Source organism: Channa argus, chromosome 2, assembly GCF_033026475.1.
Source record: "Channa argus isolate prfri chromosome 2, Channa argus male v1.0, whole genome shotgun sequence".
NCBI classification, from domain to species: Eukaryota; Metazoa; Chordata; class Actinopteri; order Anabantiformes; family Channidae; genus Channa; species Channa argus.
In genome coordinates, this window is record NC_090198.1 from 2617315 (window position 1) to 2634640 (window position 17326).

The following is a 17326-nucleotide window of genomic DNA, read 5'->3' on the forward strand; positions in this document are numbered from 1 at the left end:
ATTATTTGACCAACTTACTAAAACACTGTTAAAAAGCAGACCATTCATAGCTTCAGTAAGGACAGTTGACTGTAGCTGCTCAGTCAGTTTACGCCATTTATAATGAATAGACAGTAAAATGTAAATTAATTAATGGTAAATATTCTTCCCCATGCAGCTCTGCTTTTTTCTTTTACATTCCGCTCATGTCCCATTCACTAACATGGGGTAGTGGTGTTTATGGCTTGAGCTACAACCAGCCACCAGGGGGCTGTCAACTTCCAGTGGCCTGGCGTAGATTGGGCAGCATACTTGTTAGGTAATTGCTGCAGCTTTTGGTGTTTGGTTTCCACATCATTACCTGTGTGTTTTTGGTTCCAATTACCTACAACTATTAAATGCTTATGCTAAGATAAAAGCTAGTAATTACTTATAAAGTAATAAAGTTATAGTTAGCAGAATGAAACAACCGGTAAATTATATTACCTTATACTAAAAAATGTATTATTATTTACAAATCAATTACAGTATATATAATCTATTATCCATTACATTGTTATTACCATAATTACCAACGTAGAATTTATCTCTATATTATATTATTTTTGAACTAATACCCACTATTACCCTGTTATGACCAAGCGGGAAGGTGCAACCAAAAATGTGAAAGAGACTGTAGTCATGATTTCAAGTTTCTTTTCAAACGAAGGTGTCTTTTCCAGCTGCTACCTGTTTTTTGAGTGTAATGGCAGAGGGGCAGGTTAACATGAAGTAAATGCCTTTCAACTTGCAACTTAAATTAACAATTAACTTATGTTTTTGTATCACAGCAAACTGAAGCAAAAATTAAATAAAAATACACCTTGTTCTCCTATTTTTCTTATAACCAATATAAGAAAAAGAAAGTCTGTAAACACTGATAGAATGTGTAAAAGCTTATATAGCTTAACTTTAGCTTTGCCTAGAAATGCAAATAACAGCCAGGAGAGGCAGTGCAGCAAAAGTTTCTGTAGACTAGGCTTGGTAAATTATTCTTCACTTACCATAGCACCACCCTGTCTAAATAAGTCTGCAGTGTTTCAGCATTTTCAATAGGGTTTGCTTTCATTTTTTGAGCGCTTCAGCTGCACCTTCAATCTCTTCATGCCTATCTGGAAACCATTCATCGACTGGATGGCCGCCTGAGATGATACAGGGTTGTCATAGCTCACAAAGCCTGAAGGAGAAAAAAACAGTATATTGAGATAGCCAAAATAATATATATATATGGTTTTATATAAAATATCTAAAACCAGTCCCCACTTTTTCACCAAGAGACTGATATTCATGTCTCCTAGGGCCTACAGAAAACCTGTCAATTAAAACTTTCTAAAATGTATACTTTTACTTAGTCCACCAGTTTATTCTCAGAATCACAAAGTGCCAGCTTTTAAAATTAAATCAATGGTACATAAAGTGTAACAAAAGTGATGGAGAATAAATACTTCGTGAAGCTACTGTAAAAATCCAAAATCCCCTCCATAACAAACATGCCAATCCCAGTAACATCCTGTTCTAACAAAACAAAACAAAAACATAAAGAATTTGGTTTCCATGCACTGTAAAAGAGCTGTGGACAACAAATACTATAAAAAAGATAGATAAAAGCACCAGTGTCTTGCATACCAATACATTATTTTGTTATGATGCAAGTTTAAATGAAATTTAAAAAAATTAAAATATAAAATTATAAATAAATACAATTACTGCATGCTGCCCATACCCATGTTACCCATGCACTGGGGGTACTGCATGTGACACGTAAATACCAAGCAGATAGACAAGTCAAGGTCATGAAAGTATTAGGCTGCTGCTTGTGACAGGTGTATCGTGTACATATTGGGCATTAAAACCTTTTAAAATGCAACTGAGTCACTTATACAACTCTGGATAATTTTGTGTAGACTGCCTAAAATTATTACCACAATATAGAAGGGTCTATATATATCTATAGTGTTTGTGAACTTACCAAAACACTTGCTGAGATTTGTCTGTTTATCAATGAAGACTTTTGCAGAGATGACATTGCCAAAGGGCATAAACATTTGGAGCAAATCCTGGTCTCCAAACTCCTGGGGCAGGTGGTAAATGAACAAGTTGGCACCTTCTGGACCTGTGAACAATTATTGTTTTTCAACAAATGCAACAACAGGTGAATTACATAGTTCTGCACATGTATCATGAGGTAGAAAAAAAATAATTAGTTGCTAATATCCTGTTGATGCTTCTAATACTGTTTCCCCTACATTGGTACAAACATGGTGGATCACTATGCCAACAAGACCCCTCACTATGGTTACATGACAGGAGAAAAATGTTTTTATATCTAGTGATTTTAAGTTCACGGCCAATCCAAGAGCCGTTCTTGTTAATGTGCCCAAATTTCACTGCCTGTCCTACATCCACTCACCTCCCTTTTTTAATTGAAGAATGAGCTTAGCCGTTGCAAAGAGACAGATATAATTTGTCTGTTGCTGTCCTTAAACGTACCATTTAATAGTCCCTTCTTCCCCAGCTCGGGGAGAGTGAGACGAGCAGCAGAGTGACATAGTGAAGTGAAGAGAGAGAGCAGTGTTTTAAAACACAAACACCTCCACACAACCCTGCACGAAGGACTTTGTATAAACACAACTGAAGTGCACATTTCTCTTGTCTGCTAAATGAAATCTGTTTTTATTTATTTACTTCAGAATTTATTTTATGTAGCACTTATAGTCAAGAGTGCTACAAACCTTTTGTTGGGATAAGTGGAAAGTGGACAGAGAAAAGAGCAACAAATAGCAACAAAACCATTGGTTAATAGGTTAGTAGGACCAATAGCTGCAAACTAGCAAACACAGCTTAAATAGCTCCAAAGCCGGGGACATCTGTGGAAAGGGACAGAGAGGGATTTTTGCAGATTAGATATTGGTCTATAATTGGTTAAAACAGCCGGGTATGTCTGCTTTAAGTAGTGGTTTGTTTACAGCTACTATATAGGCCTTTGTTGGAATAGGGTCTAGCATACAGGTTGTTAGTTATGATGAGGTAATAGTTGAAGTTAGCTCAGATATCTATGGCTAAAAAGAACCAGAGGGATTGGGGCCTCATTGATGATTCTAGCACTGTTGTACATAAAGACCATCTGCATTGTTACGCACCCTCCCTCTACCCAGCACCTTTGTAAAGAAGCTTTTTGGGGGGAAATTGCCATGAAACAAACCAAAAACACTGACACACGGCTGTGGAGCTCATGATCTACACAGAACACTGGGAATTTATAACCATTTAAGGAGGTAATAATAATAATAATAATAATAATAATAATAATAATAATAATAATAATAATAATAATAATAATAATGAAATCCCATCTGACAGACTGATGGAGAAAAGAGCAAAGTAACAAAAAGTAACTTTGTGTTAGTTTCAGTTTTATTCAAATGTGGTCTGACTTGGATATAACAATTAGCAGACATTACTCCATGGCGATTATGTCTCTTTCCTGCATCTCTGAGCCCTTACAAAAAGACAGGTGGTTTTTTAAACAGCTGATTAAAAAAAATCTATACACCGTGATACAATATTTTAGCATATTCATAGTTTAATGAACGTAAAATCTAAATAGTCTGATAATGATGTGGTTGATATAGTTTAGCCAACAGCTAACACCAGCTTTTTTTCCACAAAATTAATTACAACATTTAAAAACGCTACGGACACGAGCGAGCTCCGGAAAAGGGTCGCTCATTCTCTGGCAGAGACGTCTGATTTCACGGGGCTGAAAACATCGGGTGAAATTTATAGACTGAGATTGGATAAACTGAAAGCAGGTTCAGGTCAAACCTGCAGTTTTGGTGGCCATCCAGTGAACCGTGATCACTTCATGAGCAGAATGAATTCTAATAATGAACTGTAAGGAAAATAACTGCATAAACTATTCTTTTTATAAATCATTTGACTTTGGGTGGAGAAGTCACTACAGTCGATGTTGAGATGAGAAAAGAGGAGCTGCTCCAGCTGATCTGACACCAAAAACACACAAAGTTAAAAATGATGAAAGTCCATGATGATTACAAAAGAATCCAAGTGATTCACGTAACATTTAACAATATTTACACACAATCTGTTACAGAGCTCAGAATTTCCACCGTGAGCCTCTGTGTAGTTTTTCAAACACTTTTACAAGACAGGGTGACTGAACATGTATGAAAAAGTAATGTAGTCTCATCACCACCCATGTTAAAGAGGTAGAGACACAATCTATAGGAAATCTTATGTCCATCACATCATCTGACAAATTCAACACAAACACAGGGTTATGACAGCAGCTCTGTGATAGATCAGATTCAAAACTAGTTTTCACCAAGAAGTTGTTAATGCATCCACAGATGGTAGGATGCATTACTGAGGACTGATGACGAGGACGACACGTTGTGACACTTTAATGAGCCTTTTTCTGAATGAAACACACTGCATTCCAGACGGAACACCACCAGTAGGATAACGCGGACATACCGCACACAAAAACCATGACACTATTAATGGCTACATCTGTAAATGTAAGCTGCATAAGCTCACCTCTGCCAAGGCACTTTTTTATCTGGGATGACAGTGTTGATAAGGTATTTTCTGAGCTGAAGGGGCGCTTCTCTGCCGCTCCATCTTGGTGCAGCCTGACCAAACAGGTTATTGTGGAAGTGAATGGAAGATTAGTTCTTTATTGCTGTAGAATTATTACATCCCCATGTCCTTTTCTCATGGAAGCATGTTTCTGCCACTGGGGGAAAAAAAAAATCTTGATCCTGTATCTCAAAATAATGACTAACTAAGTCAAAAATATTGAGAAACTATCTCATTATTTTGACTTATTTAGTCATTATTTTGATATAAGTCAAGGCAGATGGCCGCCCACCCTGAGCCTGGTTCTGCTGGAGGTTTCTTCCATTAAAGGGAGTTTTTCCTCTCCACTATTGCCTATGGCTTGCTCCAGGGGGATTTGTTCGGTTACATACTCTGGACTTTATTCTGTAAAGTGCCTTGAGATGACCTTGTTGTAAAATGGCCCTATATAAATGAACTGAATATAGTATCTCATTATTTTGACTTATTAAGTCATTATTTTGACTTAGTCAGTGTCAGCTGCTGCAAGCCATCAAAATAAAAATTAAAATAAATAAATAATAGCAATACTTTGCAACCTTTTCCCCTGTGTTCCATTTTGAAAATAAAACATATACAAATACAGAAACAATGAACAAGAACAACCCCCCTATTTGTTTCTCATTATTTGATTGATGGGGATAGGACAAGTTATTGGTGCGTATCTCAGATTTCTGTTGACAGACCTCAACAACAAGTCATATTGATGGGTTTCAGGCAGCATTGACCAGGACAGGAAGTGACTGAATAGGTTGGTAAGGAGGACCAGCTCTGTCCTGGGTTGCCCACTGGACTCTGTGGAGTGGGTGGGTGAATGGAGGATGGAGGTTTGCCAACACCTGTGGGTCGATGGACAATACCTCTCACCTGCTGAATCAAACAGTGGAGACTCTGTGCAGCTCCTTCAGTGGCAAACTGATACAACCTCAGTGTAGGAAGGAGCATTTACGCAGGTCTTTCATTCCCATCGCTGTAAGACTGTATAACTCAACAGCTCAGCTAAATATTTTTGATCATGGTTAATACTGTAAATTCTCTTGGCTGTGTGTTAGTTTATACATGCTTTTGGATATGCATTGTATATTCTACTTTTCAACTTTTGGAAATACTTTAAAAATGCTTTTGGCACTTTATACCATTCTGGTGAGCTGCTTTAATGAGTGAATTTTCCCGCTGTCTCATCTTATCTTATATTTGTCATATTGATATTGTCATCATGAAAAGGCCAAAAAAGGCCCTCAGGTGCGGTTTTCGTGAGGTGTCAGGTATCACCATGATACCATAGGTGCCTTTGCAGCAAGGAAGTATAGATCGTACAATTTTAAATGAGAGCTATCAGAGACTTTGAATAAAACTTTAATGCTACACTGGTTTTATGTTGTCAAATTTGCACATTCTTAGATGTTATTTTTAATTTAATCGGGGGTGCCAAACCATGATCTCACCTAGGGGACCAAAATGGCTAAGGCCAGCTTTGGACTTGGTAACTCAAAAGAGCAAGAAGCGTTTTTGAAATTTTAGAAAATTTCCTCATATTTGACACAAGCAAATAGGTGAGACAAAGCTTAACGAACGTCCATACAAATTCAAATGGATATCATTACTGAGAGCTCCTATCCAATGAAGTACTTCCTGGTGGTATCTCATTACTTTGACTTATTAAGTCATTATTTCAAGAAAGTATCTCATTATTTTTGACTTAACAACTCATGATATTAAGAAACTTTCTCATTATTTTGACTTAGTAAGTCATTATTTTGAGATACAGGAACATGATTTTTTTTCCCCCAGTGGCGGACACAGGCTTCCATATTTTCTCGCATTGACACCTCAGTGTAATTTAGTATAGTCATCAATTAACCTAACCATGTCTTTGAACTGTGGGAGGAAACTGGAGCACCTAGAAGAAACCCACAGAAGCACGGGGAGAACATGCAAACTTCACACAGAAAGGCTATAATTGGCCAGGGACGTGAACCCACAACCCTCCAGCTGACCATACATTTGATTATACAAATGTCAGTTGCAAAAGGTTAGAATAACTAGGTGTAAATCAGAGTTACTTTTATTTCGTAAAATGTAACACGAAACAAGAATTAATTTTATGTCTTTGATGCTTGCTTTAGAATCTTCTTTAGGATACACTGAAATCACCTTTAAATAATTGCAAAGTATTAATAACTAGAAATTTGGATACTCAATGTAAGGAGCATATAAGTTTACCAGAAATTATAACATCTATCTGGGTGCTGTATTTGCTGCTTTATAACAAAACCCAAATTTTTATCGATCAATATTACTCCTTCACCTGTGAATACTCTCCCAAGAAAAAAGTTTGGAAAAATTCAACAAAATGTTTGTAAAATGATCAATAAACACCTAGGGGAAAAAAATACATTTTTCAGTCTGTGGAAATTATATTTGTACAGTGAAAGTGTTTAAACACTTATAATATATACTATACTCATATACCTGTCAGGGGATAGATACAAGACCTTTTCCAAATAACTCAATTTCCCCTGGAGCTAAACCCATCTTCAAAGTAAGGAGGATACTAATGAGAAAATTCATACAGACACATTTTGCTTCTGTAGCTGAAATGGGATTGGGAGAAATTTACCCAGGGTCTTCCCATTATGCATTATTGTAGAGATTCTTTAAGGGCAAAAATGCAATTTTCCCATTTTGAAATAATATTAGTATGCAATAAAATGGCCCCAAAATGAAAAGGTCTGTAACCTTTCTAACATGACTATAGGGATGGTATAAATCCATCCCCATGTCCTCACACTCCCAGCCTATAAAACCCACCTTCTTTCTGGCTGCCTGCAGCTGAGATGCTCTGCTGGGACAGCAGACTCTGGTTATACAGGTTGGGGATGGCAGCAGCAGCATACTGCTGGATGCCTGAGTAGGCCTGGCTTAGTGCCTCTATGGTGTTTCCTGAACCATTAGACAGGCCTCCAGAGCCAAGGCTGCCATTTAGTGCTGCCATTCCTGCATCAGGGTAACAAGAAAACAAACAAAAAAGTTCAACATAAAACACATCAAGTAACAAGAGTCCTTATAAGATTCTATCTGGTCAGAGTTGTGAAAAGTAATGAAAGCAAAAGCTCCTTTATACAGCACATTTCAAGACAATGAAGACAGTTCAGAAGAAAAATACCAGCAAATCAGACTAAAAAGCAGCATTGGTGCAAGGTGTAACTTTTTAACAAAAAACAGCATATTAATTAGGTAACATATTTACATCTGAAAGCACACTCAGAAGGTATTAATGCAAAACCAGTTCATGGAAATTAGCTGCACACCCTACGGAACACATCATTTTCAGTAGAGTCAGTAATGATCAACCAATGGTATATTTCAACTGGACACATCATAAACAGCTCTATGATCTCTGATTACTGGGCCAGTCTGTCACAAAGAATAACAACAGCAAAATGTGCAGCACCCAGATGGTTGGTTTCATGAGCTAACAAACAAAACATGAATTGAAAGAAAAACCTATGACTAGTGAAGGAGCAGCAGGAGGACAGCTTTGCATGGTAATAATAAGTATAATAATTATACTGATGAATATTGTATGCTTTGTCAGAGCATGAAATAAGACAGAGGTGGTACTCTCCTGATAATGCACACACATGTACATGCACATGTGCCGTGTAGGTAGATGAAAGTAACAGAACCATGCACTCATGAAAGACATGCAACATGCACAGCAACACAGCAGCAGAATATAGCAAATATTGATTAAACCTGTACAGTATTTACAAACTAACAGCAATTTTTTATTTTGCAATAGTCCTTGCTCCAAATCTTAAATGCCCTCATGATTACAGAACTTTAGCTGTGAGATTTTGAAATCAGATCACATGATATTTTGTCTGTGGTATGTATTCCCACTGTGAATGGTAAATGGTAAATGGTCTGCAGCGCTTGTACCTATTCTACCTATTGCACTCAAAGCGCTTTACACTGCTTCTTATTCACCCATTCACACTCACAATCACACACACACTCATACACCGGTGGGAGCTGCTATGCAGCTGGCCAACTAAGTTGGGGTTCAGTGTCTTGCTCAAGGACAGTTCGACATGTGACCGGAGGAGCCAGGGATTGAACCAACAACTGTGAGATTGGTGGACAACCGCTCTACCTTCCTGCGTCACAGTTGCCCAACCAACTTACTGGAGACACACAGAGCTGATTGGACCTGTGGAAACAGGAGTCCCCAAGTGGCCAAGTCTGTAAAAATTACTGACAGTCTAACGACCAGCAGGCTGTAATAACTGCGCTATGATGTAATGATTGCCTGCACATTCAAATCCACTACTAACACAGGTGAAAGCGATAACAACACCATTAACTCTTGAAAGAGAAGTAATGGTAGATGTTAATTAGAAATTCCATGAATCATCCAGGATGGACGCCCTGTTTGTGTTACATAGAGTGTATGTAAATGCATAATTGTTATAAATGTTTTCTGTTTTTAATGTGAAAATATCTTCCCTTTATGCCTATTGGTTCTCCAGTTTCCTCCTACAATTCTAAGACGTGAGGTTAGAATAGTTCTTGACTTTAATGTGGCTGTAACTGTGACTGTGTCCATCTTAATGGACTCGTAACCAGGGTGTTCCTGGTCTTTTACCCATGACAGTCTGAGATCATGGTACAAATAATAGAGGTCTGGTTGATTCTTCAATTGATAAACTTTTGACCTTTTAGGCCATGTGCTGCTAAATCTGTCCCTCACAGTCATGTTACTGTCTTATGAGTATGAACTTATGTACAAAAACATTGAGGTTTTTGTAAGAGACTAGCAATATATCAATAGATGTACCCAAAGGCAATTACAGGCAGCTTATGTCAGCTTATGTCAACTATCACATTCACAAGACAACTCTAACTCTCTAAATCTCTAACTTAAAGTTTAGTGCTCTACAGTACAATGTTTGTTAGTGGAAATAAGTCTGTGAAAAAGACCAATCATAGGATAAGTACCTGCCAGGGAGCCCACATTGAGGCCAGCTCCAGCACTAGCAGCTAGAGACTGCAGGGCTCCTAGAGAAGCAATTGTGTTCACTGAGGAGTTGCTGGCAGAGGTAGGGGAGGAACCTGTTGGGGGAGACATTAATTATTAATATTTATATTCACACCACAATAATAAACACATTTTTACACATACAAATCCATATCATCCAACTGCAACAAAACCAGTTCTGCACATATCTGTAAGAACATGTTCTGCCATTTTTCACAGATAATTAATTTCAGCTCCCCCTTGCTGGAGGTAAATTTATGTTTACACCTTGTGCTTTAAAGATCTAGTATAGTGGAAAACAATTAAAATAATTATATACAAATGCTGCAATATGCTCACAAAGTTGTTCTCAGCCCTATTCTTTTGTTCATTCCTCGCAAAATTCAAGCAGTCAACTGATTTAGCTTTACTCGCTACACTCCACCAAGCTCTCAACAGCCCTTAAGGTAGGTATAGTTATAAAATTACAATTAATAAGAATGCTAATAAACTTACTAATGAAGCATAAATTGTTGAAATGCTTTTAAAAACAAATATCTTTGCATTGCCAGTACAGTTTTGTTAAGTCTTGTCACTGGAGGCTTCTAATGCACTTCTTGAAATTACATGAAGTGCTGGAGCATTATTTGCTTTACCATTTGAATTTAATGAATTTAACATTGTTGCTACCTGTAATGTAACTAAGTTAGGTAGAATAGAACAGAATACACTATAGATTGATGTGTCATCGCACACTGGGGGGGGGGGGGGGGGACAAAACAATTGTGGGTACTCTGACAACAGTGCACTAAGACATTTAAATTCAACACTAAACAATAGATCGCACAAAATTAAAAATAAAATGTAGTAAATATACAAATTTAAAAACAGAAGAACAGAAAACAGACATTGTAAGCATAGTGTAAGCAAGTGGACTTGGGCAATGATAGCCTCAGAATCTATGAATGCACAGTGAACATTCTATTGAGGTAGCTGATAAGGGGTCCCTGGCTCTGAAGATGGGTGGGATGTGAAGGGCCCCTAGTGATGGCCTTAATTTTACTGAAACATTGGGATTTAGATGTGAAGTCCTGGGAGGGCAGAGGGCAGCTGAGGATTTTTTGGGTGGTGTTAATACCCTTTGCACAGTCTTTCTGTCTTCCAGTGTGGAGCCTGCATAGCACACTCCCAGGCAGTATGTAAATATGCTCTCAAAGGAGGAATGAAGTCTAGCAGCAGCTTCTTGAGGTTGAGGTTATTCTTCCTGAGGATGCCCAGTAAGTGCAACCACTGCTGAGCCTTATTCTCTAAGGGTTGAAAGTTCAAGAGTGGTTAGCACAGCAGTGGTCTGCCTAGCTACCCATAAAAGGGTTAGTATGCTACTGGGAAATGATATCACAGGATAAAAGGTGATTCCCTCACTGGATGTTCTTGTGTCCGCCTTTAATCAGTCAGAGTAATGATGAGGATAATTAATTTCTTCCTTTCCTGCTTTTCCTTTTCGCCACAGAAAATCATGTGCATCCATCTAACCCTGTCTTCCTTCACACCAACTAGTTGGCAGCTCCAAACTCAGCATCCTTCTACCAATATATTCACAATCTCTCCTCTGGACATGACCAAACAACTTCAATCTGTCCTGAGGTTGAGTTCATCTCCAAAACATCTAACTGTCCCTCTGATGTCCTCATTCCTGATCCTGTCCATCCTCGTCACTTCCAAAGGGAACCTCAACATCTTGAGCTCTGCTACCTCCAGCTCTGCCTCCTGTCTTTTCTTCAGTGCCACTATCTTTAAGACGAACATCACTAGTCTCACCAACGTCTTGTACATTTTTCCTTTCATTCTCACTGATACTCTTATCAAAAAACACGCCTGACACTTTTCTCCACCTGTTCCAACCTGCTTGCACACACCTCTTCACCTCTTTTCCCCATCCTCTGTTGCTCTGATCCATTGACCCTAAGTACTTAAAGTCCTGCACCTTCTTCACCTCTGCTCCCTGTAACCTCACCGGACCACTTGGGTTGCTCTCATTCACACACAATAACAATCATTCCTCTCTTTTCCAGAGCAGACCTCCACCTCTCTAGATTTTCCTCCACCTGCTCCCTGCTCTCACTACAAATCACAATGTCATCTGCAAACATCATAGTCCATGGAGATTCCTGTCTAACCTCATCTGTCAGCCTGTCCATCACCAGAGCAAACAAGAAGGGGCTCAGAGCTGATCCTTGATGCAGACCCACCTCCACCTTGAACTCCTCTGTCACACCTACAGCACCTCACCACGGTCTTACAGCTCTCATAAATGTCCTGCACCACTCTAACATACTTCTCTGCCACTCCAGACGTCCTCATACAACACCACAGCTCCTCTCTCTGCACCCTGTCATACGCTTTCTCTAAATCTACGAAGACACAATGCAACTCCGTAAGACTTTTTCTGTACTTCTTCAACAGCATCCTCAAAGAAAATACTGCATTTGCTGTATTTTTTCTAGGCACTAAGTCAGGTGCAGCTCATAAATACTCAATTCTCATTCATCAATTCTTCAAAGTTCTCCTTCCATCTTCCCATCACACTCCTGGCACTTGTCAATACATTTTCATCCTTATATTTAATCACCCTAACCTGCTGCACATCCTTTCTATCTCTATCTCTCTACACAACATTCTTCCTTTTTCAACTTCCACTACTTCGTCTTCTCCCTTAGTCCTCTTCATCTTCTTCACCAACAGAGTCATTATACACACCACCATCCTGTGTTGTCTGTGTATGATGTCCCCTACCAATACTTTACAGTCACTGGTCTCTTTCAGATTACAACGTCTACACAAGATGTAGTCCACCTGAGTGTTTCTACCTCCGCTCTTGTACGTCACCCTATGTTCCTGCCTCTTCTGGAAGAAAGTGCCATTTCCATCCTCTTTGCAAAGTCTGACACCATCTCTCCTTCTGAGTTCCTGTCCTGAAGAAAAAAACTGCCCATCACATTCTCATCACCTCTGTTCCCTTCACCAATATGTCCATTGAAAGCTGCAACAATCACAACTCTCTCATCTTTGGGGATGCTCTTCATCACTTCATCTAACTCACTCTAGAATTTCTCCTTCTTTTCTAACTCACATCATACCTGTGGTGCATAACCATTAACAACAGTGGACATCACACATTGAATTTCCAGCTTCAGACTCATCAACCTGTATGATACTCTTTCCACCTCTAGAACATTCCTCACAAACTACTCTTTCAGGATAACTCCAACTACATTTCTCTTCCTATCTGACCCATGTTAAAACAACTTTAACACTGCTACCTTTCCACCTGGTCTCCTGGACACACAATATATCCATCTTCCTTCTCTACATCATGTCAACCTAATCTCTAGCCTTCCCTGTCATAGTCCCAACATTCACAGTCCCTACTGTCCGTCCTACACTCTTATCTTTCCTCTTCTCTCTCTGCCTACAAACACACCTTTCAAGCATAATGCATTTCCTAGCATCTATCCTTCGTGTACAGTAATCAGAGCTCAGACTAAGAAAAATAATGTTCCTTTGGCTGACAATTTTCTTATGCCTTTGTTCACAGCTGAACCAAAGAACAATAACAAAGAGTCCAACCCTGGGTTAAAGGCTGAGCATTTCCTGATGCCAGAGGAGGTGATGGCATCTCTCTAAAAAAACTGGATGTTGCAAATTACATTAGAGACACTCGTTAAATCTCAAAATGATATGAAACAGCATTATGAAAAATCAACCTCTGAGATGAAGTTTTAAACCCAGAGATTAAGTGTTGGCATTGCTACCTAGTAATGGTTCCGTCGTGAATAAACTCAGACCACAACAGTCCATATATTAAGAAAAAGATTTAATGTACAATGTTACAGAGAGGTCAGTTAAAAGAACCATCAGTCAGACAGGCAAAAAGCAAAAGAGCAAAAAAGAGCAAATAGATAGAGCCAGATAGCCAAGCACCTACACCAACAGAAACCAAGACTCTTATACTCTTATGCAAAAGATCTTTAACGTCACAACACATTCTATTATTATAAGTTCTTCAAACTTCTACTACTCCATACTTTCACTAACTCTCTTCCAACTCTCTCTTCCTTATCTTTCTTAGACAAACACCATATCCCGTTTTCTTCCTATTCTGTGCCAAACCAGATAGTTACTGGGAACTGTTTGATCCTGGCACAAACACCAGGTCGTCCTGACCCTTTCTGTTATTACTGAATAACACTAGAACATATGTAATCTATTATTAACCACTACACTTCCACTCTAGCTGCTAAATTAAAGGACCATATAGAGTTTTTTAAGAACTAAGCAAAGCTGACTATGTAATTTGCAGACCCAACTGCAAACATAAGCAGCATGTTTGCCACATGATATTTTTTAAACTATATTATGCCAGCACATCCTCACATGTTGCACCCATTAACTTGACCCATTAACATTAACACTGTCCAGCTTTATATGGCAATAATGTTTTTTAGGCGTTAGGGCTGAAGTTTAGTTTTGGATTTTTCCACTATTCTTAATGACAACCCGACTCGTACCAAAATCCAGAAACAATCATATCGAAACCCCAAAGAGGGACAATCCAACAATATAAAACTGATGATGTTTTGCTCACTTGCAGTACAAAGCTGCAATGCATGGAGTTCTCCATTCTTGCTAGAGGAAAAGTTGGATGGATCCCTGCGGTTCATCAATGACTTTAGAAAGGTAAACCTAGTCACGGCTTCTGACTCCTTTCCCATTCCCGGAATGGAAGATTCTGTCAATAATGTAGGTGATGATGTAGTAATATATACCACTACTTGGAATAAGCACAGTAGAACACTAAGAGCCATTTTTGAATGTTTTGCCCAGGCTTCACTAATGCTAAACTTAGGATAAGTCAACCTATGCATGTGAAGATCACTATATTACAGCCATTATAGTGTTCCTTGTTTCTACAATCCAATGTGCATTATTCCTAGTAAAGGCAGGATACTACAGGAGCTTATGTAGGAACTTTTCCAAAATAGCCTGACCCCTAAGACAATAACCCTAAGACAGATGTCCTGTGGACTCCTGAGTGCCAAGTTGCTTTTGACTGTATGAGGTCCATGTTGTGTCATAATCCTGTGTTTACCTGACTACTCTCAGCCCTTCAAACTCTAAGCTGAAGCAAGTACCAGGATCTGAAGCTGTGTTGATTCAGGGGCATTCTGAAAGGATAGACAACCCAGTTTGTTACTTTTTAGATAAGTTTAAACCAAATCAGCGTCCTCTATAGAGTAATAAACTCTCATTACTGCTTGTTCTTCAACAGTTTAGATACAGTCCTAGATCTGTTGCACTCACCTTCCTGGCTAGGATGTATAGCCATCACTTTATAAGGTGGGCTTTGTTATTGCAGGGCTTAAACCTCAATATAAGTGAATAGTAAAATTTAATGGCTGATGCTTTCTCCAGGCTACAGTAAGCAGTATTTCCTTGCATCTATGTGGTTGTAGTTTTGACTAAATTGGGGTAATTGGACTCAAATTGATGGCGTGTTATGTAGCATTTGATTATCGAAAATATCATTGCAACTGGTGTCCTCACTAGCAGGCAAGTGAAACCTGAAAAGTGTTTGTTAAAAAGTGTCTGTTAATTGTTGTCTTGTTTTGCATATTGTGTCCAACTTAGCATAACCTACTTCGATTATAAAAATTTTGCCATACATAACAATAAATCTTATTCATTGCTTCTATTGCTTACTTTCAGCCCTAGACCCCACTGTGGAGTGTTATGGCAATGGGTTCCTCTGTGGATTGGTTCACACTATAAGCAGATTGTTTGAGGTCAAAGGTGAGAGGGAGGTAGTCTCTGATGTGCTGAGAGACTAACCCCTCAATGCATTTCATGACTAAAGACATGAGGGCTATGGGTCTCTATTCACTGAGTCATCATTTCATTCAGTATGATGGACAGCTGTCTGACAGTGTGAATGTGGAACACGTGACAACAGAGTAAACTGGGGACAACACACTTAACAATGGGTTGGTATCAACTGTACATTCTGGAGATAGACACACCCTCTATGTCATGCGAGGGAAGGAAAATCTCACATGTTCTTGTACCCAGAGAAATATTGCGGCAACCAGTAACTTTCGCCTTTTAACTTAACAATGCTTAAAAGCAACTCAACAATGCTTTAAAAATGCCATAAAATTCACGTAATTTTAAAATGTTGTTTAGATACATTATTTATGTCCTTTATTCTCATTTATTTGATTGTTTATTACTAATTCAGAACAACGTTTTACTTTGTGTTGCACACGGACACTTTAGGTGTTAAAAGTTTTGTTTAGAAGAGATTCAAAACGAAATGAGTCAAGCTTGAAGCTAAGGTGTCTTACGTGGTGTGTTGTGGTACAAGTTTTGTTTTTGATATTTTTTATTCATTCATTCAGGCCCTTTTAGACTTGTAAAGGCAGTGTGTATTTATTTTTGCATCCTGTCATGTATTTTATTTATGTATTTATGTTTATTTTCTTTATGTTGTGATAAAACATGTACTCATTATGTGACCTGTTCTGACTGTTTATTATGTTTAAATGGTTCACAGGTGGATATGATTAATGTAAATAGAAACAAGTGCTTAGAAAAATAAACCCATCAGTAATTTAAGAACTACTGTATTGTGTATTTCCTTGAGGGAGGGATAGTACGTACAATACCAAAACACGAAAAGCTGCAAAATCTTGGATTTAAAGGTGAGGACAATGCAGACAATAGAGCCTACAGAGGAAATGAAATGAAGCTAAAATAACTTTATAAAACAATGCTACATTAACATAAGGCTGCCAATACCGGTCATAAATATTAACTATGTTAAAAATAAATATTTTTGAGAATAACTGAAAGAGACTGGGTCTTCAGACTAAAGACTAGAATCTTTATACAGCACACACTTAACGATTATTGCTGCTAAATGTCAGCGCTGACTGAGCCAGACTGGCACTGACCAAGACAAACTAGGACTAATCAGTTACCACAATCAAATTTCGAAGTGGCTGTACAGTCCTTAAGTGTGTGGCCACCTTTAGAATACCCAAGTTACTACAGTGCATGTTAAGTGACACACCAGTGAATTTGACTTTAATGATTTCTAATATTTCAACATTTTGCTAATGGATTTTAAAAGTTTAACATCTTGGTCCCATGTATCCTAAAGTCTTTTACCTACATAACAAAACAAAAAAATTATTTTAATTGTGAGGTTTGAAATAAAGGGTAATCAAGTAATATCATGGCAATTATTGAAATAATTTAATGGTAATTTCTGCAGTGGTAAAAGTGATACCTCCCCAGGTGTGAATCTGTCTTAAGCTATTTTTGTTGTTGTTGTAGCTATTTTGTTGTTGTCACAAACTCCATCCCCTCCATGTCTGAGTGTGGTTTTTTTTTAAGTTATTTAACAATAGAAAAAGGTATTAACTTGGTATAATTACTCGGTCTGATTAAAGCAAGAGGAGACATGCCACAGGAATTGTGGCATAAAGAATATTTCAATATTTCAAACAATAATATCATTTAAATAAAAAGCTAATTTATTCATTAATGCTGGATTTGTTTATTCATTGCAAACATTTTAAATTG

General features: G+C 38.1%; 1 protein-coding gene across 17 annotated transcripts in view; it reads right to left on the minus strand.

Moving 5' to 3' along the window:
- Window positions 1–1067: 1067 nt before the first annotated feature.
- Window positions 1068–17326, minus strand: part of celf1 (cugbp, Elav-like family member 1) — a 70170-nt gene continuing 53911 nt past the window's right edge. For 5 of the 17 annotated variants that reach the window (XM_067492693.1, XM_067492706.1, XM_067492675.1 and 2 more), the window contains 5 exons: window positions 12318–12320; window positions 9664–9777; window positions 7471–7656; window positions 1988–2131; window positions 1068–1195 (listed from right to left, as the gene is read on the minus strand). In XM_067492693.1, the coding sequence (XP_067348794.1) occupies window positions 1068–1195; window positions 1988–2131; window positions 7471–7656; window positions 9664–9777; window positions 12318–12320 (575 nt within the window). Of the gene's footprint in view, window positions 1196–1987; window positions 2132–7470; window positions 7663–8732; window positions 8791–9645; window positions 9786–11787; window positions 11798–12317; window positions 12321–17326 lie in introns of all 17 variants that reach the window. The other 12 variants (XM_067492700.1, XM_067492714.1, XM_067492757.1 and 9 more) reach the window with 8 other exon arrangements.